The 26,870-nt window shown below is 36.4% G+C and overlaps 1 protein-coding gene and 1 long non-coding RNA gene across 3 annotated transcripts; both read right to left on the bottom strand.

Moving 5' to 3' along the window:
* Window positions 1-32: 32 nt before the first annotated feature.
* On the bottom strand, window positions 33-3,618 carry LOC141539582 (uncharacterized). Its single transcript, XR_012481332.1, has 3 exons — window positions 3,490-3,618; window positions 1,948-2,056; window positions 33-161 (listed from the first exon to the last, which is right to left on the bottom strand). It is a non-coding gene; the product is annotated as an uncharacterized LOC141539582 (long non-coding RNA).
* A 5,214-nt stretch (window positions 3,619-8,832) lies between these two features.
* On the bottom strand, window positions 8,833-24,397 carry HNRNPU (heterogeneous nuclear ribonucleoprotein U). Of its 2 annotated transcripts, none has more exons than XM_074262562.1 (14): window positions 19,027-24,397; window positions 17,833-17,944; window positions 17,676-17,749; window positions 15,475-15,614; window positions 14,969-15,068; window positions 14,520-14,632; window positions 13,939-14,202; window positions 13,156-13,275; window positions 12,765-12,893; window positions 12,305-12,473; window positions 11,754-12,008; window positions 11,145-11,329; window positions 10,409-10,480; window positions 8,833-9,941 (listed from the first exon to the last, which is right to left on the bottom strand). In XM_074262562.1, exons 1-14 carry the CDS (start codon window positions 19,754-19,756, stop codon window positions 9,888-9,890), a joined length of 2,517 nt encoding a protein of 838 aa, XP_074118663.1. In that variant the 5' UTR covers window positions 19,757-24,397; the 3' UTR covers window positions 8,833-9,887. The 2 variants fall into 2 exon arrangements, with proteins under 2 accessions (XP_074118663.1, XP_074118662.1); XM_074262561.1 differs by having other exon boundaries at window positions 8,833-9,991; window positions 10,362-10,480.
* Window positions 24,398-26,870: the final 2,473 nt, after the last annotated feature.

Below are 26,870 nucleotides of genomic sequence, written 5' to 3' on the forward strand. Positions count from 1 at the left end.
GTCTTCTATTCCATTTTAGATTGACAAAACTTGGACTGCAAAGTTGTTAGATCCCTTAAAAAAATGGGGTGAGGGGATGTTTAAAATTACTTACCCTTAGATTTTTCACTTAGTCCTCCTTTCTTTATCTCATTCAGTAAATGGTCCACCTCTAGCATTCACTAAATGAAGACACAAAGATTCACTTTTAATATAAATGTAAAAGATTTCAGGGGGGAAAAAAATGACATTTTGTATCTTAATTTTTGTCATCCAACCAAAATGGTTTGAAAATATTAAGATGGTCATGATATCAAATTATTTCTCATATAATCAGCTACAACAGTATTTCTTACAGAAATTTAACCTCTACCTAAATTCTATATTCATATCAGCAAATTTTTATTTTCTGGGGCATTGGGATATTGTCTACATAATTTATGAATATATGCCCTATGCATATATATAATATCTGTTATGAACATATAAAATAAAGGGCAAATGTATTTACATGCACTGGATACGCAATTACAAGCAAGGCCTCTCATCAAGAAAAAAAATTTTAGTTGAAACAGATGATTTTGCTAGGATCAATGCTGAAAAAATTACCCATGGTTTTGTAAATAAAAAGCTATAATAAAAAATAAATTAAAAAGCAAAGAAAAAAACCCTTATGTCTTCCCCTGGATCTTAATAATTGGGAGACTAGAAAAAACTTTAGGTATCATAAGATTCCCAACATGCTCATTTTGAAGATGAGGTATATATTGTGATTTGCCTAAAGAAAGAGAGAAGAGTAAAAAGCAGATAAATTGGGTCCAGATCTAGGGCAGGTCCAAATCCCACCCATTGCTCTTCTCATCCCACTTTCTTGAAGCTAGTTTTATTAATGAAGCAAACGCCAACCTCCCTCTCCTTTTCTTTTTCCAAAGATTTGTGAGGTTAGGGCATATTGGTCAAAATAAAGGTAAATAGTATTTCCTGGCAGAGATAAGCTATGAACTGGTAGCAGTAAAAAATTGTTGGGGGGGGGGGGGGGGGGAAAGTAGTTGGTACCAATTTTGTTCCCTTGAGCTTGTAGAGGAATTTCCAAAATTGTTAGGTAGCCAAAGAAATTAAGGTAAAAAAGGGAAGAAATGAGTAATAAATTTGTCTTAAATAAACTTTTTTTAAAAATAATAAGTATACAAATGTTATTTTGCTCTTTATTCCCAACATCAAGGAAGGAGGAAATGGGATAGCACTTGAAGGCACCTTTTCTCTTCTTCTGGCTAACTTGTTCTGGGGTAGAATAAAAATTTTAAGAAATGCTTGCAACAAATGTATTGTTGGGTTTTTTCCCCCTAAAATGTTTTATATCTTTGAAGTTTTCTGAAAGTTAGAGTATGTCTATTGATGTTTCTGCTTGGCAACCAGTATTTGATTAGGGAAAGGGGGAAAACAGCAAGTGTTCTCTAAAGAATACATTTGTAAACACATTTGACTTTCCGGAGTGGACTACTTCACTCAAAATTATCAGAACCAGAACAATTCAGATACATGAAAGTACACATTTTAGTAGTATATAGTAGAAAATAAACTAAATTGGAAGTCAGGATCACGTTGGTTCTAGTTTTGTTTCCAACAATTTCTAATTCTCTAGATTTTTTTTCCCCTCTATATGTAAAATCTAAGTGTTGAACTAGATGATCTAAGCAAGGTAATCCAAGGAAATTGAGATGGAGAAGTCACCTTGTACTAAAAACTATCATAAATTGGACATCAAAGTTGCACAATATTTTACGAATAGGATTTCTTAAAAGTCCATTTAGAAAAAGTGCACTATGAGCTTTTTAGACCAATTTTGGACAATTATAACATTTCAGAATATGTTATATTTTGGACACACCTGCCAGAATAGCTATGATTTCTTGGGATTTTTAAGCTACTCTTTTTTTCTAATAATGATTTTAATAAAAAAACACCTACCTTTTAGAACTAAAAGGCCACCTGGGGCCATCAGCAGCACAATTTCCTCCACATTCCATTAATTCAGAATTCAGTCTAGGTGAAATGGCAGTAGGTACCAGCTAAACAGCTGATGAAATAGAATGGTGGTAATTAGAAGTTTCACTGAAAACTGTGGCTCATTATCTGCTAAATGTACACAAGTTGTGCTCAGCGCTCTTTGATGCTTGTTTCCTTTACCATCCCATTACTCAAAGTAGTATCTGCTTTTAAAACCTCACAAGTAGGACCAGATAATCCAAGGGAATTAAAACTAGAAAGCTTTCTGGACTGTTGGTTCCAAATAGGCAAAGGATGTGAGGATGTTTGTGATTTCAGCCGATGACGATCCAGTCAATTTTAAGAGCTGGCCCCCTTTCCATCTAATAAGGGAGGCTTTTTAATTAAAATACTCAGCAAATTTGGCATTAATTTCTCAGTAAATAAGTTTACCACTATTGCTATTTTCTTAAATTGGTAACAGCTGAGTTTTTTAAATTTTTTTTTGGGGGGGCATTTCAGATGTTATATGTTATGCATTATGGCCAAGGTATAACATACATTAGGGAGTACTAACCATCAAAATGAAATTTGCTTCTCTTGGTTTAACTGCATTATTTTTTGTTTAAACATCTTTTCCTAAAGAACATACTTTTAGAAATTACTCATTTTAGTGACACCTAAAGTTGTGTTAAGGAGAAAATTATTCTACCTAACTGGATTTATTACTTTAGATTTTGTAGCCATCTATAATTTGATCCGACTTCTCCACATAAATACCCAAACTTCAAATTGTCACAAAAAATATTCAAAATCTCCTTTAACATTGCTTCAGATATAAAAATAACTTGTAAATTAATCTGACATATTCCTAAATGAAATTTAAATTTCATATTTTGCTTTAAATGTGATCATTTTAAGATTTTTGATGAGCGCAAGTCTTTCTAAAGTGTTACTGGTATATTAAAATAAAACCTGGCATTTTTTTTCTATTTTGAGGAAGCATTTGTTCTTCATATGCTTTTCCCCAACGAGCAACTGGTCAATAGTATGTGCAAATGTAAAAAATGAGCCAATGGAACTTGATGTCCTAGGCTTGGACAACTATTATTTTGCTTCATTAATGATTGGTTGACTAGATGATTTTCTAAAAAAGTTCCTAAACCTTCTGGTTCCAAAGTTCTGACCTGACATAGTAACAGCACAGCACTTCAGTTTAGAATCATGTGCTCAATTGATTGCCGTTCCCCCCCCCCTTTTTTTTTGACATGACAATTTATGCTTAGTTGCTTTGTAATAAAAGTTATCAAACGGTTTCTTTACCTGGCTGATGGAATGTGAATTACTATTTCAGCACTCTTAAAATACTAATAGGCATTCATTATGTAGAATAAATAACACTTCTAATTTCATACTTCAAAACAAACTTTTGAAATAAAGGTTTTGCTAAGAAATTTTTCACAGCTGTAATATTTTACTTTGGAACCAAAAAGGTGTGTTTGTCATTTTTAAAATGTCAATTACCTTATCTTGGAAGAAAGGCTGCTTCATCCAGGAATGTGAAAGTTACATGTGGAATCAGCACTGATTGCTAACACTTATTCAAAAGATCCATGATTTCCTCCATGTGGATATTCCCTCTACCAAAGGAGATCACCCAAACTCAGTGGCTCAGTAGATGGTGTTCATTAACTGTGGGCAAAATATCACCTTTCGGACAAACTTCCGGTGAACAATCTCTCGTTTTAGCTAAGCTGGTCCTCATATAATAGTTTTCCTAGTTTGGTAGGGCCTGCTAGAGCATGTACCCTAGTGGCATAGCTTTCAAGGACCCAGCTTCATCTTCATGCCAGGATAAGGCTTCAGCATAAAACCTTTTTTGGGAAAACTAAGAAGAAAAAGGCCTGGAATAAATGCAGTTAGCCACTGTTTACAATTCCTCACCTGATTTCAGAGATTACCACCTCCCATTACAGAACCCACTAATACAGCCTAGCATCAATGCCAAATTGAACATCTAGCTAAAATTCTCAGTCTTTATTGCTAGTAAGCCAGGTTTCCTTAACTATTTTTTAACTATTTGAAGGCTTTTAAGATTTAGCTCTATTCAATGGAAACCCCTTAAGTATGGCACTATTTTTTACAAGACAGGAAAATATACAAGTTAGAATTCTACTGCTGCTAATCAAAACTATCTCCAACATGTTTCCAACAATTCTATCAAAAAAAATTCTAACTACTGACAGAAAACATTTTTTACGTGAAGTCTTTAAATTGCATTTTAGTTACTAAATTGTTAAATAAACTGAGAAATGTACCTGAAATCCAGTATTCAATGGCAATTTCTTCAGTATCCTCATTCATAAAATGAGGTTGGAGCAGCTTATCTCTAAATCCTATGTTGTGTTGTGATGCACCATTGCCACTTGATGATTGAGAAGTGCTTATACATGGGCCCTTTAGGTAGATGCCTTCAAAAAAAACTAGGCCTTTTGCCTGACATTTACTTTTTGATTTATAAGAGCCAAGTTCTCCAATTGATGGTGTAAAGTTTGGGTCCTAGTGAAAACATTTAAGACCTTTTCCTTAGCTGTTGCTTCTTAGTTATGTTGTCTAATTATCAAGGTTTGTTGTTTGTTTTTATTTTATTTTATTTGAAGCCAGCATATTTTACATATATCCTGAAACAATTTAAAACTTAACATGACTTAAAAGTCCATTTAATTAAAAATTGTGTCAATCAAGTCACCTAATCAAGCAGTGACTATTTACTTGCAAAATCCTATAAACTTATTTTATGATACATCTCATCCCAAAACAACGCTGGTGTTTCCTCCCTTCCCCCAACCCTGCCCCCCACATTTCCCTCTGGGGAATGAACTGTCCCACATAAATGAACTCTTCAGATGACTGAAGTTTACCCTCTTGAAATGTATCAAACTTTAAACATGCTTTGATGAAAATTCAAAATATTTCCCTATCTCAATTAACAGAGTATATTTAGTATTTTAAGAACTTGGCCCACTGTTATGACTTAAGCCATATTTAACAATAGTACTCTCAAAAGCTAAAGAGCTAAGCTTAAAAGCTTGTTTGCCTTTTCATGTATTTCTCCAATTTTTTTCAATCATTCTTGTCCCTTTGATGTCAGTTGTTACTTCTCAATGAAAGTTTCTAATATTCTTTCATAACTATGACCTAGGAGAGTTGAAATTTGCTAGAGAAAAATCAAAAGACCCAAGTTTGGAAAATTGTTAACCCTACTTTTACATTTGATTCTGTCAATATGATTTGTCTTTTTCCCTACTTTTGACAAAAACTTCCTTCACTTACATAAAACTAAAAGGATATGTTTAATCCCATAATAAACAGTTCTGTTGAGTAAAACCAATTCAGGGAAGGGAATAGCTAGAACCAATAGGCTAATTTTGGTACAGAAAACTTCAAAGCTGCAGCAGCCTGGTTTTATAAATGGGTACCATTTGCAAAACCCATTATGTCTCAAAATGCTTGACACATGACAATTGTCATCTTTATTTAAAGAGTATGAAATGCTTAAATAACTCAATTCTTGAAATTTGCTGCCTTTAATAAAATTTAGAATTTTTTTGATATAAAAGCATGACAGATGTGTCCAGAAAAGTACCTAAAGACAATTAAACCTTCACTTCGTTGAAGAATAATTGAACACATCCACATTTTAACTCTCTCCCCCACCCACCAAAACAAAACTTAACCCTATAATCTAAAGCAAGAGTTTTAAAAATAGGACAGCAATTGGGAAAGACTTTCAGTGTACTTTAGTTTTTCTATTACTACTTTCTAAGCACTGATTGTGTTATGTAGCTTATTGAAGGATCCTGGGTCTTCATGAACCAAATATGGGAGAATGATAAATTGTCACACTTTAAATTCAGGACATAGTGTTAAAAACTACTTTTTAAGTTCCATCAGACGGTAGACAAGTAGAATGGCTCAGGAGTAAAATCAAAGGCCCCAAACCAAAAGTTATTCCTTGCTGAGTCATTAGCTCATTATGACCTTGGAAAGCACTCCCAACGGCAATCTGTTTTCTTTAATTAATACTTCGAAGAGAACTTTTAAAAGATGGGATAACAAAGGCCTTATAAGAAATATCATCTTGATTTGGTGTTGAGCCAGAATCTACATGTTTTGAGGATGTGATTATTTAACTAGAACTAAAATAAATGGGAATCAATTAATTTGTGTTTTACCATTGAAACTATGTCAAGTATACAACCCATTATGTTCATCAATTCCAACAGAAAGGTAGAAATGAGTCATCTTCTACCCAAGACTTTGTATGTTAGGGACACAGAACCCAATTCTCTAATAAAACTATATTGCCTCTATAACAAGGTATTATTCACAATTTCGATATTTAAACAGGGTAGCACAGTGAAAAGGCATGTATTGGTATTAAATTAGAATTCTTTACTGATACTTGGTATGTCTTGGGCTTGTCATTTAACCTCTCCAGTTTTCCAAAAACCTGAATAAAGGGATGTAAATCAGCTCTTACTTAAGATACTAAACTCATTTAAAAAATTACTCTTCTCAGATACTTTTAAATAATGCAGCCCATGAATTTTTCTTGTTAAGAACTACTAAAGCACTGGGTTTTTTTTACTTTTCTATGGCATAATAATTAGAAGTATAAAATCTTTTCTGATCAGTTCAGATAATAGCACTGAGAACAAATACCTTCTGATCACTTCACACTAGTCAGAATAGGAACTGTTTCCAGAGCAAAAACCCAAACAATTAAGATACAAGTATCCTCAAAAAATTTAAGGATTTCTGACACCTTTTCTAAAATAAGCACAATATTGCAAAGAAAGACCAACCAACTTTCCACAAATAGGCTTGTGCAAAGAACTTGTCTTATATTCTAAACTTTAAAGGACCAATTAAACCATTCCAGGAAAATAAACCTAGATGCTTTATAAAAACTCCTAATTTTCCTAGATCACTGAAACCTACATGATCAACCTTTCTGGATATTTTCTAAGTATCATGTTCACTTTAAATCCCTTTCTTCTAGCTATTATCCTTAACATACAAGTGCTAAATTGTCCTTTGGTTAAGTGTTCCTTAACATAGCTAAACACTTCTTCCTGTTCTTTAAAGAGAAATCAGATGACAAAGCTACTTGTTGAAGTTCTGAAAAATATTATGTAAACTGATAAGCATTCAGAGTTTCCTTAGGTATTATGCTGTACTGCTAAGTTAAGGCTATTTTATTATTTTTCAACTTTTCTTCTCCTCTTTACTATCCTTTTTAAATTCTACACAATCCTTAATATAAGCTCCTTGATTGCCAATTTAACATCGTTAAAATTTTTTCAAAAATAATTGCCTCCAACCTACTTAACAGAAAATTCTTAAGATTAGTAACTACATTGGTTTGCTATTCTACTTATCACTGCTTATTGGGAAGTAAAAAGGGAAAAGCCATACTTAAATCTCATAACATTTATAAAATCACTTTCAGTGTCTCTATTACTTTGGTCAAATGTCAAGTAGGATTCTTACTGGAAAAGACACAAACCAAAGTTATAGGTTTTTCTGTTTGGCAGTTGCCTATTGCTCCAATTTGTGAATAGCATATTACCAAGCACTAATTAGCACCTAAGTTTTAAAAGTCAGAAGGCCCTATTCCGTGGCTATTATTTGGGCAATTTCCTCTTTCCTCCAAGTCAGATGTTTTGAGGATAATAGTTCTACTAGCTATTCTGAAACATTATTAGTCACCTGATAAATGTCTATGACACTGCTTCTGAAAAGAAAATGGGACAGTAATGTTTGATGGTCTGATTGGTACTGTGATGTCCAGTTGTGATCAAGTATTTTGTGAAAATCTGATTTGCAACTATCTAATCTTGGTAAAGACATCACATATCCATTAACAAAACGACACAAGTCATTGGGCTTTTTAACTACTTACTGGGGAAAATACTAAAAATTCAAGCCTTCCTCCCTCAAAATTTAGATAGTTAAGTGAACAGTGAACCAATTCCTCTTCATCTATAGCAATATCCCATGCTTTCATTAGCTTATTCCCCTTAACATTGCCACCTTTAAATATTTTCTGGGGTCTTTTCAACTACAATATTTGATTATATAATTGTTTTTCTTAATTAATTTTGAATAAACCCTAATCACCACTTAGCTTAAAAGAATTCTAAAAGGGATTCCTAGCCTTGGATAATGCAAAAGCTTAAAGTTTATATAAAACAACTAATACCAAAATGCTAATAATTAGAAAATCCATTAAAGTAATGCTGATTAACAACCTAAACTGGGAAAGAAAAACTTGAAGTCAAGTTTTAGTTCTACAGTTTGACTCCTATTTCCTCACTTCATAGTGAGAGTCCTTTAAATTTGTGTTCTGTGCAAACCCAATAAAATTACAATTAGGGGATCTAATTATCACATAGCTGTAATATTAAGTTAGCAGTGTTGTGTAGTAGTGAAGACTGGCTCATATGATCAATAGCTTCTAAAAGCAATTGTTCCCATACAGCGGGTTACATGTACTATAAATACATTTGTGGACAGCAATTTTAACATCTTTTAATATGTAATGATAAAACAGTATTAACTTCTCCCAGCCAGTACCCTTTCCCCTCCTAACATTTTAAAGTCTTGGGGGCGGGGGGAAAATACAACTTTACATCAGTATTTCTAAATATCAGTTGCCAGTACACATTTAAGTTTTTAAAACCTAAATGTTCCAAGTGCAGAGAAATGAAGCTGTCCAGAAAGCACACACTTATAAATTCTCCCCCTTTGGGAAGATTTAAAGGGATTTTGGACCTTGATGGCGAGAATCCCAAACAAGAGTAAAATGAATTCATTTTATTGCAAACAAAACGTCTAAATTAATTTCTCCACCCACTTTCTTTAGAAAGAAAAAGAAATCAGCAGGCTAAGGAGATACCCATTCAAGAACTGACATGATTAAAAATTAGATATAAATGGGTGACTCACAATTTCATTAGCTTACAAAGATGGTGGAGTTAACTACTACAAGCACACTAGGTATACAGTATTTTGTGGGAGAAGGGGTATACAGACATAGCTAACTTCATATAGATCCCATTAGACAACTGGATTTACAACAAGTTTTGTTTAATAAGAAATGGGCAAAGCCAGCTTTCTTTTCAGAATCAAAATGCAGAACAAATGGAAAAAAATTATGGTGTTGTACCTTCACAAGTTTGAGCCTCCACAGATAATGCAACCGAGTTTTACATTTTAAAGAGCCCTTCTACATACACTCCATCTTCCCTATTTGGCTCCAATTTTTACCTTCAATTCCCCAGCTATGCCAATTCCATCGTTATAAAAACCCATCCCAGTTATTGCCAGGAACTACTGCTTAGTTTACCCCCTCCTCTACCCACCAAACTACAGAGAGGATGGAGTGTAATGTGAGCAGTACAAAGTCGTGAAATTCATGAGGACCACTAAAGCCCTTACATGAATCTGGTTGCTAACATTTCTATTGTATTGTGACATATGACTCCCGACTGTTATTCTCGGTGAGAAATGGGGGGAGTAAATCTTAATAAAAGACACCAGGTACAAAGCAACATTTTACTTTTGTTGTGGTAAAAAAAAAAGTCACATTTTACAGATAAAATGTAGAACCCTGAAATACTGACACATTCTCTTATCGTGCACAATGCTGAGGTTCTCTTACGATTCACTTTAAAACTGCAATTAAAAATGTACAAAAAAGAAAAGAAAAAAATCAACCCACAAAGCTTCTAAAAAAGGAACCCGCAGGCACTTCCTCTTGTGGAATGTTTAAAAAGTTAGCCTACTAAAGAAAACAGTCGACTTCTTGTGAAGGTTTTGGAGAAATATGTATCAGTTCGTTTTTATTTGGGTATTCAATAATATCCTTGGTGATAATGCTGACTCCATGGCTTCTGACCCCAGAATTGCTGCAAGAGAAAATTTGTTTTTTTTAAAGAAAAAACACATCAATAAGCCACTCAAGTTGCTTTTAGGATATGACATTGAATCTAACGCAGAGCAATGTGTCTGCTAGAACAGATTAGACCTGTCTTACCTCTGATTTCATTAAAGCACCATATTTAATTGTAACATTAATATCCCCAAAATGATCAACACATTAAAAAAGGGTACACCAGGACCTGATTAGCTAAAACTAAATACCATATATTACATAGTAATTTGTTAACTATCAAATTAGTCTATCATTTGTTGTACCTGGAGATGAATTTTGGGCAGGAAGAACTTCCACAAATCACTGGCTAGTGCCAGTTTGGGACACTTCACCATTGCATTTTAACATTTTGTAACCAGTGGAAGAGTTTTCAGGACTGATTTCTTGTTCCAACTCAAGATACAAATAAATCTGAAGTGTAAAGTGCATAAAATTACTTACACCCTGCTGCCACTGGTTGTAGCCCTGAGATTGATTTTTGTAGCCACGATTGTTTCCTCGGCCTCTGAAGTTCTACAGGAGAAAAAAATATAATCTAAGTACTGCTAACAAAAAACAGCAATTTGTCCTTGTACAATTTGTTCCATTCTCTAAAATGGATGGAAGGAGGTCACAAGATATTAAAAACATAATAAATATTATATTAAGATCTTAGAAGACAAGGCCTGAAAGGGGCAGTCAGAGAGATAAGTCACCTAACTAGTATTCCTTATTTAAAGATAACCTTTGAAAGCTGTAAAATTGGGCTCAATTGCCAAATGTTTTTAACCAACTTTTCTTCTATATTTAATGATTCCATTTTATAACTTTTATGAACGTTTAGAAATTATCTCAAGAAATTTGGAACACTGGGTTTTGGAAGGGTAAAAATTATCTGCATATTTTGAAAATGACTATTTTAAAAAATTATCTCAAAGATGCTAATAGGAAATTAAGTTCCTTTTCCTTTAACAGGTAACATTTTTGTATTCTGAAGAAATTCAAATACATAAATCTCATGTTTATGTGCAAGAGTTTCTTAAAGATAAACTAATTTAAGTTTAGGACACCAACAGAAACAAAAATCTCTAATATAATACTTTCAACCTTCACTTTTTATTTTGATACAAAAATACAACCCGTATAACATCAAAAAGAAAAAGTCAGTGTAGTGCCTCTAGTTCTTATTAAAAATTACCTGGTTGTAATTCCCCCTGTTGGGCATTCCACCTCTGTTGTAGTTGCCTCTGTTTGAATAACCACCTCTGCTGGGAAAGACAGGGCCACGAGGGTATGGATAACCAATTCCTCCACTTCCTCCGCCGCCACCACCACGCTGTGGCATATTTCCCCTCCTATTATAACCACCACGATTTCCAGGAGCTAAAAAGGAATGACATCTTAACATCTTTGTAACATCCACACAGAGCAAAACTAAAAATTTGCCACAATTCAAATAGAACCTGAACATCTATCATGTTTTAAAACTAGAACACACAGACTAAGGTTTAAATAATAAGCTTACTCATTTACTCATATACTTTCACATTATTTCTTCAAATCTTAATTTAATCTCAAATCACAAATGATCAGGTTAATTCCATCTTCTAATTCCCAAAAGGGGTAAAATACAGACAAAATTTCAACATATGACACCTTTTAGTAAATACTTAACCCATATTCAATTAACTGAAAATTATTACACTTTGGTCTATTTTGTAGTTAGAAATGCCCATTTTATTTGTGTAGTTTAGCTCAAAATGAAAATAAATTTCTCTTTCAATTCACATTACTGAAACAAACTTACCACCACCTCTAAAGTTTCCACCACGCATATTAAATCCTCCACGACCTCTATGTCCTCCACCTCTATTAAACTGATTTTTGCCACTCTTATTCTTATTGCTCTTCTTTGAGCCAGTATTCTGTTTCTTTTCTGGAGGAAGAGATTTTTTACTTTCTTCCTTATACTGCTCCAAAAGCTTTTGGGCTTCTTCTTTTTGCAGCTCTACATAGGTTATCTCATCAAAACACTCAGCTACCTCTGGCAGTGTAAAGTTCCCTATGAGTGGAGAAAATAAATTGCATTAAATATACAAAAATATTTTAGGTTTTCACTAGAAATAAGTGATTTCTTAATTTCTATGGTTTTATCCTCTTTAATTCTAAAGATCCCCTTCTTCTAGGTTATATTCCTAAAAAGACAAAATGCTACCAGAATGCTTTATCAGGAGTCAATACTATATTAATAATCCAAAGTAAACAATTTAAAATGTGTTCTGCCTTTCAAGATTATGAATAAACCTATAAGTTTCTGAAAAATGGCCTTTAAAAGATAGCAAAATAAGTGTTTCATGCCTTTCATTTTGAGAACTGCATGTTCTGGAAGATCCTTCCCCTCCACCTCTGCCTTCTTCTGTGTTCTTTGCTTGTAGTCTTCATCTTTTGGGCAAACTACGACAGCTTTGCGCTGAAAGCCTGCAAACAGGCACATTTTTCTCCTCTGGGCAGCTGCAGACACATTTGTCTAGAGCAGAAGTTATATAATAATTAGATTGATATGATCAGCCCCAAAGAAAAAAAATCATTTGTTGTGAACATAATATGTCTATTAAGCTATTGTGCATAGTTATGTATCAAGTGCTTTAGAAGATTAAAGTAACTTTTACCAAAATGTCACTGAAAGAAAAAAGTTTGTCCCCCTCAATTTCTACATTCCAATTTAGACTCTTTAAATAACCTATATTAAAAAAAAAAAAAAAAAACTTCATGGTACTATCTTGTATGAACAAGTACACTACAAAAAGCCACAGCATACCTGATCCAAAATAAAATTCCGCTTCTTACGAGCGGCTATCTCAATGAATTTTCCAAGACACTGTGGGGCTCTCTGCAACAGTGTGTTCAATTTTCCAGTATCAGCCATCTGTCTCTTAAAGCCTGCCACCTGTAAGGAGACATTTTTTTTATAAGTATGTGACAAGAACAAGATTAAATTTAAAGATGAATATAGTTTTTAATTATAAGCATCAACTCCATCTTTTAGGGTACTTTCCCCTTTAGAGGACTTACAATTATGTAATTTAGAACTAAAATCGAAATGCTGCAACTAAGAAAAACCCACATCAACAGATTTCAAGTGAATCTATTAGAAAAAGCCAAAGATTTAAAATGAACAAGTCACACTTTTCAGATTCTAGATATATTACCATCATTTTATCCATAATAGTGTTTGTTCCAAGAATGTTGTATTTTCCAGGATTTTCTGCTGCGTGCTTAGTAACCCAGGTGGTTTTTCCAGCTCCTGGTAAGCCAATCATCATCACAACCTGCAGTCAAAAGAACCATTTTTTATTTTGCTGTCCAACCATGCCCCAGTTAAATTGACCAAGTTGTTTTCAAGAAATTATTATACTATCTATTCTCCATCCCCAAATACAATAAAACATATGACAAAGGAACTTGTATGCATTGCTCCAATGCCAGTACTACATATAAAAGGACTTTACTATTTTGGTTCATGGGACTATCGTTTATGAAGTACATTTAAAAAAAAAAAAAAAATAAGATTCCTTATATTCTTCAGCACCCTGCCATGGAAAAACTGCCATACTAGTACAATCCAAGTCCAAAAGTGACATTAAAATTATGTCCTTGGACAATATTTATCCTGTTTCATCTATAAATTGACTAATACTTGTCACAAGACTTTACTTTCAGCATCTAGACCTAAGGAAAATACTTACCAAATGATTTGAAAACTTTAAGCCTTTTCAACATTTAAACACAACTAAGAAAGCTAAAATGCAAAAAGGCCAAAAAACATGACGGCCAGAAATAGCCCTGTCTTTGAAACACAAAAATCACATACACACATATGTATATATACATAACCACCTTAAAAATGAACATCCCACAAAGATTAGAGCAACAGCTGCACTTGGAAGTAAAATTTAAAAGTTCAGACATAACCTGCTGATTCCAAAACTTACTTCACAATCTTTCTTCTCATCTGGTCCTTTTGGCCCTCTAACTCGATCATCTAAGGAGACATTCTGGATGAAAGTGTATTCTTCAGGTATTGGGAAATATGGCTCTTCCTTCTGACCAAAATTAAATTCAACTGCACAGTTATGGCAGAGAACATGAGGGAAAAGAGGTCGTCCAGCAAGAACCTCCTTGTTGATTTTGAAAGCAACACCAAGATCTTGGCCATTCTTTGCATAGGAAAGCTCCACTTCTTCACCCTCAAAATTCTGTTAAATAATGAATATTTTAGTGACAAGTCTACTTGACATTTTTCAAAAGCGAAAGTAGTTTCATCAAAAGTAAAATTTTTAAAATAGAACTCAAATTGGAGCCTAGAGATACACTAACGCTTGAATGAAACTGATAATCAGCAGTTTTATTAGCTCATTATTTTACTGATTTTCCATTTCTGAAAAATCTCAAATATCTCAAAGTGTTAATTAATTTGATTAGTATTACCCTGAAAGGTCACTCACTCTGAGCACTTTTCTACTAATTCTAAAATTATTTACATTTAAAATTATGTTTATAAGTTAAAACTTACAGCAAAACATGAAATCACATCGTTTTCATCAAATTTGTCCCCATAGTCTTCAGTCTCACAATTGCATGTTTTTATTCCTTTTAGAGAATATCCATACGAAAATTCTTCTTCACCTAAAAGTAGAAAATTTTAATTAGCTTGCAGCTGATAGAAGGAATTTATTAAAAATGCAGTAAACTTTCATTTTAAATGATTTAGTTAGCTCTTTCCCTTTGGAAGGCAGGGGAAAAGAAAATTTTAAAACCAAGGTTTGTATACTCTAGAACCTTGCTTTATATTAATTTTGGACAGTTCTCTATGAATATTTTCCTCAAAGCAAACAAAAGAACTGAGTAAACAAAAATACATTGTTTGTAGAAATCTAGTGTGAATTCAAATTTTAGCTATAAACTTAAGCTAACTTGTGGTGCTACCTAGGTATTATCTTAAGAAACCACAGATGGTCTTACCAAGTAACATTCCACTTGTTGTAAGTGACCAGCCAATCCGAACTTCATGTATATCAATATCTTTTGTATATAAATGTCTTACTGGGATCTTCTCTGTAACCTGAAGGGGAAACAAATCACCAAGTCTGTTTATAGACTAGGAGTGAGAAATTTCTGAATCTGCTAGTCACTGCTGACTATTGATGTGATATAGATTTTTCCCCTAACCTTTTCAAAACAGCCAGCTGTGGATAGTTCTCAATTGCGGTGTGCCTGTGGCTCTCATTTTTTTTTTTTTTCAATCAACCTAACTTTTAACTTAAATATATTCTCCATTCCTATTGTAAAAACAAAACTAAACTTGGTCCAATTCTAGCCCAGTCCCACCATAATGATTCCCCCCCCCACTCAAATCTGTTTTTACTCATTCAATTGATAATGCTTTTATATTAATTTCCTTTATGGCCCAAAGAGAAAAATGCCAAAAATTGGGAGCAAGCACATTTAATCACACAATTTAGTCTTACCTTCATCTCAAAGCAAACTTTGCCTTTTGAAACTCCATAAGAAGCTCTTCCTCCAGCCCAAAGAAAAGCGAAACTCTCCATAGTAAGTGAAGAAGCACTGAGCCGATCTCTTGAGATTTTAAAATGTAGATCACAATTATCTGTAAGTATAACAAATATCTATTATTTTCTTTTGCCCTATTTTTCAAGTCTAAGGACCATTAGCAAACCCTCCCCAAAATATTATAATTTTGTTGATGCTGCATTAAGACTTTACACTGGGATGAATCATTACTCTATCTGAACTACTCAGAGATTAAATAAGCCCCACTCCCACCAAAAAATTCGTGCCAAATTCTGAATTGGAAGGCGGCAAATCAGACAAAAAAATAAAAAGATAAATCTCCATGGTTTTATATATGTACACTTTAAAAAAAAAATCCACTTAAGACAGGTAATGAAGACAATGTGATGTTCATACATACCTGCTCTGCTCTTTACCTTGATTTAGAGCCAAGCAGCAGAGGATAGCAGGAAATCACAAAGTGAAGCATGCCAGAATCAAGTAGAATTTACCAGTGCCACAACACAATTGAAGGTAGGGAAGGCCATGACCAACTGGTTTAATATATGGTGTGAGTTGTGGGTCTCAGCAGTTGGTAAATATTAAAGACTACCCTCCTAAGTTTTCTTCAAAGATTTGTGAATGAAATCTCAATATAGTCAAGGTATTTATAAAAAGTCACTAAGTACCTCCCCCTCAAGATCATAAGGATACAGCTACCTCTCCAGTTATTATGCAGGACCAATTTTTTTTTCATGCAATTTTTGTTTGGGAGTATTTACTGCTTATTATAACTTTTGAACTAGTCTTAGGATAAGTAAATTCCTCTCAAGATAAAGAAATTCAAGTTATTAGGTAAAATAAGGAGTTAAGAAAAGTCCTTAAATTTAATTTTTATACATAATATTCTTCTACACTTTTATACCAAAGTATAAGATTGCTTTTCCAACTGACCTGTTTTACCTGAACTTTTTTTCTTTACAAAAAGGCATGAAAAGTAATTAATGTGGTCTTAGTAATGCTAATCTTTTTAAGTTTTTATTTCACATCATAGTTTTCTAAGGACCATTTTGGGCCCAATATTTAAAAGAAACCAAAATTCTGAATACCATCAGCTTTAAAATGGAAGACTGTCATTATTAATGTTCTAGGCAACCTAAATCCCAATTACCTTTCACTGCTTTCTACTAAAAATTTGCATTTGAAGGCAAAAAAACAACCCCAGATTTATAAAGATTTACAGAACACACCTTACCTGCTTAATACCAATTGCTATTTCTACCCTTTGTTTCAAATAGACGACCTACACTATCAAATTTTAACCAAATAATTTATATCAGGTATTTCTTAAAGACACACAACCACTAAAATTTAACTGAACAGACAGCCAAGGCCCACTTCTAGGTTTGGAATGCTTTCACATAATGAATTACAACCCAGCTGGGTAAAAGTAGCAGCATTACAGCGCTGCCCTTGATACCATTCGCTGCTGAAGAAAGCTAGTGGCCCAGAGATAGCCACTGCTGCTGCCCCAGGTCTTTGGAAGACACCAACTTATGTTAAAGCAGCAGCTACTGAACTGCAATTGAGAACAAAACAGCAGTTATTGAGAAAGTAGTATTACAGTTTAATTGTTAGAAAAAGGGAATATACTTGTGAACTAAAGGGAAAGTTATTAGTAAAGATAAATCTGGTAATTCCCAGTACGAAAAATTGAACAATGGAAGTCCAAATTAATGAATTTACAAATAAATGCTAGTACCAATAGGTCAACTATTAAATTTACCACCATGAATTTACTTATTACATTTCCTTATAAACCTCACAAAGATATAATGTATTTATAAATTACCTTTTCTATTCAAAATTCTTTACCTAAATATTCCATACTTTAAGGGGAAAAAAAACACCTCACGTTGCTATTGGCCAGACCAGAGCATGACTAAATTTTAAAATAACATTGTTTATTATGCCTTACCTAGTAATTTCCAAGTGGACTGCGTTAGCCTTTTTTTTTTTTTCTTAAAAACCGGCATACAAGTTATTAATCAGATTACTTCTACACTTGTACAAGCTATTTTACCAAAATCGCAATTTCCTAAATCAGTAAAATTTTGGTCCTATGCAAAATTGAAAAGATTGGAGGATATCCACTTACAAGTATCAAGACAAACCACTGTGTCATCAAAATGTTCATCTTCCTCTTCAACCGGTGGCTGAGGAGATTTAGCTCTGAAAAAAGAGAATATCTCCTGATATAGCTTCCTCATTATTTATGATTCATTGTTCAGTGAAGATCTGATAAACTTCCCTACCTGCTGTACTTGTTTTCTTCAATGTACTCAAAATAGCCCCGGCCATGATCTTCACGAGGTCTTTTAACACCTCTCTTTTTGTCTCCACCTTTCTGTTCTGTTTTGCCATCTCCTACAAAGGTTAGGACATGTTTTTAAATTAAAAGGAAAAAAATAACCCGCTGACCCCAAAAAAAGAAGCTTGTTTCATTCGTAATCTGGAAAGCCTAAAAAGCTTGCCGTTTTAACCTGCCATTTTCTCCCGGTTTCAATAATCCCTTAATTGGCCAACCATTTATTAACTGCAGGAGCAGTAGGGTTGGAAAAGGATTGTAGTTCGTGACGCAGCGTAAAGATAGCACAAATCTCCCAGGCTACTCGATGGTTCCAGCAAGCGCCACATAGAATAGCGCGGAATAAGCAGAGCCCACGTGTATCCCAATGAGAGCACAGAGAAGAGAGGAGGAGGAGGGGCTCTGAGCTTTTTTTCTCTCTCTCCCCTCCCCCCACTCCGGCTGGGCCCGCGCTCCCCGCGGCCGCATTGTACGGATCGTCGTTCTAACTCTCCCCTTACCCCACCCCTACCCCCTCCCCGCCGGGACCGCCAACCGGAAATGACGTCACGCCAGAGCCCCTGCGCTCCTTGCACAATACGGCGGCAACGTGAGAGCTCGAGCCGCCACCGCGCGCCCCGCCCCGGGACCTCGATCTCCACCCCCCCCCTCCCATCGTCCTCCCTTTTCCCTCCCCTCCCCCCAGTGCGGAGACCTGTGCCCGCACCGCGCGCACGCAGCAGCGCGGAGGACAGGGGGGCCTTCTCCCGCCGCCAGCGGCCGCTCCTCCCCCTCCAGCGGCAGCTGCAGCTCCCCCTGGCTCTCGAGCCAGATAATGGTGGCGCCGCCGTCACACACATACACACACACATACATACATAGCCCGAGACCTCACGGCTAATCTGGGATTCCCCCGCAACCGCCCCCCCATTTCCCCCCTCCCCCAACCACGACATCGGCCACCGGGAAAAGCACCGGCGCCTCCGCCCTTTCCTGGCCCATCGACTGTAGTGCCCCTACTCCTTTCCTCGCCGCTTTCCCACACCCTACATCCTCCTCGTGGAGGTACGGGTGGAGGCCCCGGGGCACGATGCCCACCCCGCCCCGGACCCGCGGCTTTCGCTCCCCCCCACTCGCACTCAATTCACAAAACACGACTCACCCGCCGCCGGAGCCCCGGGGCGGCCGCCGCCTCCGCCGCCTTCCGCCTTCTTCTTGCCTCCCGCCTGCTGCTGGGCCTGCCTCGCTGCCGAGGGAGGCGCCACCGTCACGGCGAACAGTGAGGTGGGGCCGCCGCTCTTCCCTGCGGTCTCCTTGGCCGCCCCGCGCTGCTGCTGAGGCTGCTGTTGCTGCGGCGTAGTCGGCGGTTGAGACTGCTGCTCCCCGTGTCCGTTCTCGTCTCCCGCGCCCGCTTCCTCCTCCTCGTCCCCGAGCTCGTCCTCCCCTTCCTGGAAGCCCTGGTCGTCGCCGTTTTCGTCCTCCGAGGAGCCGCCCGCCTCCTCCTCCTCCATTGGGCCCGAATCCGCCGCCCCCGCGGCCCCGTTTTCTTCCCCTAGCTCCATCTGGTCGCCATCCAGGGCCGCGATCCCTTCCTCCTCCTCCTCTTCCTCCTCCTCCTCTTCCTCGTCGGCCGTGGTCGCGGCCTCCTGCTCGAGGCCTGCTCCCGAGGGCTGCGTGTGCGAGCGCCCGGCGGAATCCCCGCCCAGGTCCAGGCTGCCGTTCCCGGGCTCCAAGGTGGGGCGGCCTCCGGAGGCCTCTTCGTCGTCTAGCGCGGCCTGGAGCCGTTCCATGAGCTCGGCCTTGAGGCCCTTGTCAGAGAGGCGCCGCTTCTTGAGCTCCTCCTTTAGCTCCGACACCTTCAGCTTCTTCACGTTCACTGGCGAGGAACTCATCGTGAGGGCCCCAATTCACCGCTCGGCGCTGACTGCGACTCGGCTCCGCTCACACGGCCACTGGCGGCGGCTGCTGCGGCTGCTCCTCGGCCCCGGGCGGCGGCTGCGGCTGCGGCTGGAGGGGGGTTCGTGCTGCAGAGCGGACCCGCCTGGAGTCGAACGGCGCCAATTCCTTTCACCGAGTTCGCGAGGGAGACGCGGAGACTCGCCTGGCGCGAGCGAGCACGCAACGTCCTCTCGTCGGGGCGGCGTCGCGCACGTAATATACCCGCCCCTCCTCCTCCCCTACGGTAGTTGCTGCGCAGTGGAAAAGCCCGCGCGGCGCGCTGCTGCTGCTGCTTCTGCTGCTGCGGAAGGGGGCTGGCCCAGGCCTTCTCCTGCTCATTACCGTAGTTATCTCCCACACTACCTTTTGGGAGCCGAGCGCCAAAGGCCAGGATGCCCTTCCCAGCGGGACTGGGCCGGGCGGAAGGCTTGCAATGAAAGAGGCTCGGCCACTCGGTGCAACTCTTGGAGTTTCACAGGGAAATTAACCAACTCTTACCCCTCTTCCCCCCTCCCAGCCTGGAGCTCACTTACATCCAAAAGCGTCCATTGCTGCAGACATTTCACATCGTTTTCCAGCCCAACTAAATGCATCGGTATTTTTCCTATTTTCTTTTCATGCATCGTGCCTATCATGAATTACTGTGCGTTTTTGGTTTATAATCCATCGGCTAAACAATTTCTTTTCTAATTATTCAATCTTAGATGTTCTGACTGCCCCCTTAGACTTTTTAAGTTTCTCTGGGATGGACGATGCCTTTCTTTACCCCACAAGGCCCAGCAGAGTGCTTGATATCCCCTGAGCTTGAATCAAAATGTTAGGCCTGCAAATCCAGAAGGGTGCTTCTCCAGGCTCCCTCCTCATTTTTACTAAAGGAAACTCCTCTGGGGCATTTTAGAATCCTGCCCATTTAGTACATTTGATCTTTTAAGTTTTTTTAATCATCACAGCAGTGGCTTAATTGACATGAAATTCCCCATCTGGAGAAATAGTCCGGAATGATCCTCCTGCACCGGGTGGTGCCCTCGGATTCTGCCTCTGCAGAGCACTTAAGTCCAGTCGAAAGCTACAAGTCAGAAACAAGTCCCACCTACTGTTGTGAAAAGGAAAACGGTTATGAATTGGTCGACATTAGAGGTGTAAATACCATCTTACCAGTCCCTCTATCACACAGTGGATGAAAACTTTTCCCTCAAAATCTTTATTTAAATTTTTTTTTTCACATAAGATCCTAGACTTAGAACTGGAATAATTATTAGCCTTTTCTGAATTTTTAGAGACCCAGACCTGAAATTTAAGGTGGCAGATAGTCCCTAAAACTTGTCTGCATTAGGCAATCGTAACCCGCTAATTTTAAAGTGCTTTTTGGATGGTGGGGCTATTGATGTGGGCTTTGTCCTATTTGTCAGGAGACAGCAGTTCGGAATAAAGACTCCTGTTTCCTAAATTCATAGACATCTTAATAGGTCTGGCCTGCTGCTTAATAGGAATCCAGTCTCAATATCCATTTTTTTCTTTTAGTGTGAGCTTTTCAAAAAGGAGTGTCCATTTTACATGAATGTTTCAGAGCTTAAATCTAAACTTATGTATACATACTCCTTCCATCTTTGGAGATCACAGCCTGTCCATGTCCTCTCATCTGTCAATTTTCTCATCAGGGTTCTACTTGAGATCCTTCACAGAATCTCTGCCCATTATCCTGAATCAAGGCCTCTAGGCCTTTTAACTTCAATTACAGCATCTGTGTTGTTAGTGCCCACCTCTTTTTTTTTTAAATCATATATTCTCTCCATAATATTTCTTATATCACTCCTTACATCTAGGTGAGCAAGATGCTACTTGTACACCATGCATGTCTCTTTTGCCCTTTTAGGTCACCTGCAACTTTGATGCTTTAGAAGCAATTGCTCACAGGGAAATGTAAAGATAACATGTTTAACATTTGTAAAATGACCTGAGCTCCATGAAGGTCAAATTGTCTCAACTACATGTGGGGAGGAGTAGCCTGGATAATAAAAGCAAAAAGAAAATTTTTGAAACATTTTAGCCATTAATTTTCATTTATATAATGGTTGCTAACAAGTGGTAAAACTGGAACAGGAGCTCTTTTTGCTTTTACATTGCATCTGATGGGCCAAAATATGAAGGCCAAAAGAATGGTTGGTCAGGAATGGAAATAGAATAAGGTCCCTACTTGAATAATCAGTCCTTGGAAAATCCAATATTGAATATTTATAATTGTCCTTAAATGTTATTCATGGTCTTTGTATTATTAAAAAATAATATAGTTCCTTACTATGTAACTGGAAATATAAAATAAAAGCTTATGTGTCTAACATGTTAGAGATGCTTGGTTGGAAAAACATAACAAAAATACAAATATTTCAAAATGTGCTTAAAAGACTTTGGAAAATGCTTAAAGACTTTGGAAAATATTGAGGGAAGGGAGGATTTATAAATATTTAAAGCATGGATTATATCTTTATAGATTCCTTTTGATAAAGGAATCAGGAGTAGGGATCATTTCCATAATTTTATAATTTTTGGTCTGTGCTATATGATTTACAATTATATATACATACACACACACATATACACACACAGTAGAGTTTTTAAAAAACAAAGGAAACAAGCACTTATACAAATTTTAGTAGTTATGATGATTCTACGTATTATAGCCCTTATGTGTGAGGCATCATGGCATTTAGTGAAAAGAACAGTGAATTAAATCAGAAGACCAAAGTTTTAAATCATAACCCTGCCATATCCTATGCTAGGTCAAATCATTTCACCTTCTAATCTTATTTCCTTACCCAAATAGTGAGGGTAATAACATCATTATCTATCTCACAAACTGATTAAAGATCAAACAGGATGAAAGATAAATATATGCAATTATCATATATAGGCATTTCTCAGATATATCATACACACATAAATTGCATACAAACTTTACAATAATATAGAGAGTAAGGATATATTTGAGTATGCATGTATGTGTACATGTGTGCATATATACACACAAATATCTCTCACACTTTTTAAGTACAGTTCCTTCACTTTACAAATAAGGAAACAGAGGCTTGTTCCTCAATAACAGGTTATTAAAAAATTAGGACAATTCTGAGTCTTTTGCTAATCTAAGGTCAGTGCTAAAGTTCTAAATCTTGCCCAAGTTCATACATGTAGGAAATTTCAGAGCCAAGATATAATGAAACCTATTCCTACTATACTTTCAGGAAGATCTATTGTGTTGTAAAAGCAAAAGCTCAAATAACTCCCTCTGAAGAATGGATACATAAGGGACTTGAATTGCTTGCTCACTAAGATTCTAAAGCCTATTGAAGACTACTGGGGGGGAGGGAACCCAATAGAAAAGCAACTTAAAATTAAGTAACAAAGGAAGAATATTATTAACAAATTATTTACAACTGATATCTCCATGATAGATTATTAAAAACTATTCTGAATGTCTTGCTAACCTGAGGTCAATGCTAAAAAGACAATTATATTTTTCCATTTGAATGCCTGTTCATGCCAGTATCAGAATACAATATTGGATTAACTCAATCATAGCATCTATTAAATTCATTCATTTATCCTTTTAATGTAATTCAACCCCATTGTTGTATTCCCAAATACTGGGAATGAGAAAAAATTTAAAGTAGCCTATACTCAAAATATACTTCATGATTTCCAAGTTAATATTTTAATATTACTGAAACCCAGTGTGGCAGACTTGTAAAAAACCTGGAATTGTACAGGAAAATTTCAGCATGACTCAGTGATTCAACTATCTAGGCAGGTAGTCATACAGAACATTAAAAGGTTAAATGATTTGCCCTCACTCTCTCAGCCAAAGATAGGATATGAACCAAGGGCTTCCTGAGAGGTAAAATCAGCCCTTTTGGAAAGGGACCTGTATGTACATGAATGTTTGTGGCAGCTCTCTTTGTGGTGGCCAGAAACTGGAAACTGAATGGATGTCCATCAATTGGAGAATGGCTGAATAAATTGTGGTATATGCATATTATGGAATATTATTGTTCTGTAAGAAATGACCAACAGGAGGATTTCAGAAAGGCCTGGAGAGACTTACGGAACTGATGCTGAATGAAATGAGCAGAACCAGGAGATCATTATATACTTCAACAACAATACTGTATGATGATCAAGTCTGATGGACGTGGCCCTCTCCAACAATGAGATGAACCAAATCAGTTCCAATAGAGCAGTAATAAATTGAACTAGCTACACACAGTGAAAGAACTCTGGGAAATGAGTGTGAACCACTACATAGAATTCCCAATTCCTCTAATTTTGTCTGCCTGCATTTTTTATTTCATTCACAGGCTAAATGTACACTATTTCAAAATCCAATTCTTTTTATACAGCAAAATAGCTGTTTGGACATGTATACATATGTTGTATTTAATTTATACTTTAACATATTTAACATATATTGGTCAATCTGCCATCTGGGAGTGGGGTGGGGGGAAAGACGGGAAAAATTGGACAAAAGGTTTGACAATTGTCAATGCTGTAAAATTACCCATGCATACATCTGGTAAATAAAAACTATAATAAGTAAATAAATAAAATCAGCCCTTCTCAATCACTGTACTATACTGCTTCATAAAGTGGATATTTCAGGAATTTTATAGGGTGAAGTGACATGCCCAGGGTCACATAGTTAATAAGAGTCTGAAAGTCAACTCCTGAAATCCTTCTGACTTTAAGGCCTGTGCCCTATCTACTGCCATCTAGCTGCCCCAGGAATTATAAAAGGGAAATGTAAAGTATTCAAGCAAAAAACCCTTGATTATATTGTAAAGAAATTGTAAATAGCTGTTGGTAGACCCCAAAGACTGTTATTTACACATTAAAATAATTCTTATTCCATACCAAACTGTTATTATCTATAGAAACTCCAAAAAGCTCAACAAGCATGACAAATACCATTGCTCTCTGTCCAAAATTGGCATTTTGGCTTCAGTGCTGTAGGTATGGGTTTTTAAAACAGCTTAAAATGCTGTAATTTCCATAAAACATGCATAGCATGATGCCCTTCAAGTTTTAATATAAATGACACCTTTTTGGAAACATTTTATTCTAAAGGATGATATATCAGTCTTTCCTTAATTAGGTTCAACTAGGTAAATTTTGTCTCTTTGGGAAAAGATGAAGTATTAGATTTTAAATTATTTACATAGTATTTAATAATGCTTGTTGACTGATTTAAATTTAAGTAAATCTACATAAGTTTGAAATGATTATTTTAGTCAATGATACCTCAAAATTATAATCTAGGATATCAAAGCATCTCTGATAGCTAAAAATGCCTGCCAGGAAAAAGATGATATTCACCCAAAACTACTTGACATTAAGAAAATAATATAGCATGGAACAAGAATATTCTAGTCTTATTCATTCACCATTGTGGTAAAAGTGTTATTCTAACTAGGAGACATTCTCATAGTGATTTATCACTCCCTACCTACAGTAGTAGCAAATGTGTACATATGTGTTTATCCTTGTTTTACAGATGAGGAAAATGAAGTTGACTGGCTGCCTAGTGTCCAATAAAGTATACTGATGCTGAATTTGAACTCGGGTCTTTCTGGCTATAATCATTCTATCCACTGAGCCACCTAGCTATCTAATGAAACTTTTAAGTTCAGAAATCAAAATAGGTAAAAGGGACAAATCATTTGCAAACCCAAACATCTAAGAACTTAACATTGGAAGAAATATTTTTAAAAAAACTTTATTGAGCTAAAGGAAACTGAGTTTAAAAACGCTAAGAACTGTTGTTAATTCTGTTATGTATATGTAAATATATATATATATATGTGCATAAATACATCTATGTATATTTTAGAGTCTATGGGTATATATGCACATATATGTGTTTGTGTTTGTGTGTGTATAATATTTATACTGAGAATTCAGTAAGGAAGACTTGATAATTATCCAAAAATAAATATATGCAAGAATGGACTTTTACTGATGGCCAGGCTACATAAGAAGAGCCCATTCTTAGAATAATGTTGAATGATTACAATCATATTTGATATGAAATACAAAGTCTCTCAAAAATCTTGTTGTTGCTTTAAAAGCTTAAAACTCTACTAAGACTTTTGGAATACCCTGTAATAGACTGAACATAGAAATAACCTAGGTATTTATTAAATTAACACTTTACATATTCCTTAACAGAGTTCAAAGGACCTATCTAGCAAAACCTCACACACATTTCAGGAAATTGCAAACCAAGAATTGTATGACAACTGAATGTGGTGGGAGATTTTTTGAGCACTGGATCCCCAGCTGTAAATAATACTGTGAACACTGAGTTGACAACTTTTTAAAACAATGTCTACCATGCAGTAATTAATATCATTGGTGCCCATTAGTAAATTCTGCTGGGATTAATTTATGAAATTCAGGTCTACAATTCAATAGTCACCAAACAGGTTATACAGCTCAAGAAAACTCACAAAGATCGTTGGATTGTTTTTATTTTGTTGTTTTTTTTAATTGATGAAATATTCTATTTGAACTGATGGCATTTCCTATAATCCCTACATTTATTTACTTAAGATCTTCATTGCAGCTAAGAAGTTTTTCCTTTATTGATTTTCTATCCCATTTCCCCAAAAAATTATTCCAAAGTAGCTGTCCTTTCCTCAAATCTCTCATTGCTCATCCTCACTCCATCTTCTCAGCAAAAGGATCCTACCTTGTATTTTATTGAGAAAACAGAGGTCATTCATAACCAGTTTCTTTTTACTCCAATTCAAAATTTCTTACCATCATTCCCTCCTCTCTCCTCCCTTAATCTAGCCTCACATGATTCTTCTTGATAAGGCTATGAATTCAAATGTCCCATTTCCCCTATTTCTCCAACAAATTACTTCCACTTTCACCACTTCATCCAATCTAAGATATAATAGATATTAGTTCTTTCTTTGTGATCTTCACATATACCTAAGCCTTGCTTCCATTAGAAGCCCTAACTAGACCCTATCATTCTCTCAAGCTATTTGTCTTATATTTTTCTCTATC

This window comes from Sminthopsis crassicaudata, chromosome 4 (genome assembly GCF_048593235.1).
Source record: "Sminthopsis crassicaudata isolate SCR6 chromosome 4, ASM4859323v1, whole genome shotgun sequence".
NCBI lineage: Eukaryota > Metazoa > Chordata > Mammalia > Dasyuromorphia > Dasyuridae > Sminthopsis > Sminthopsis crassicaudata.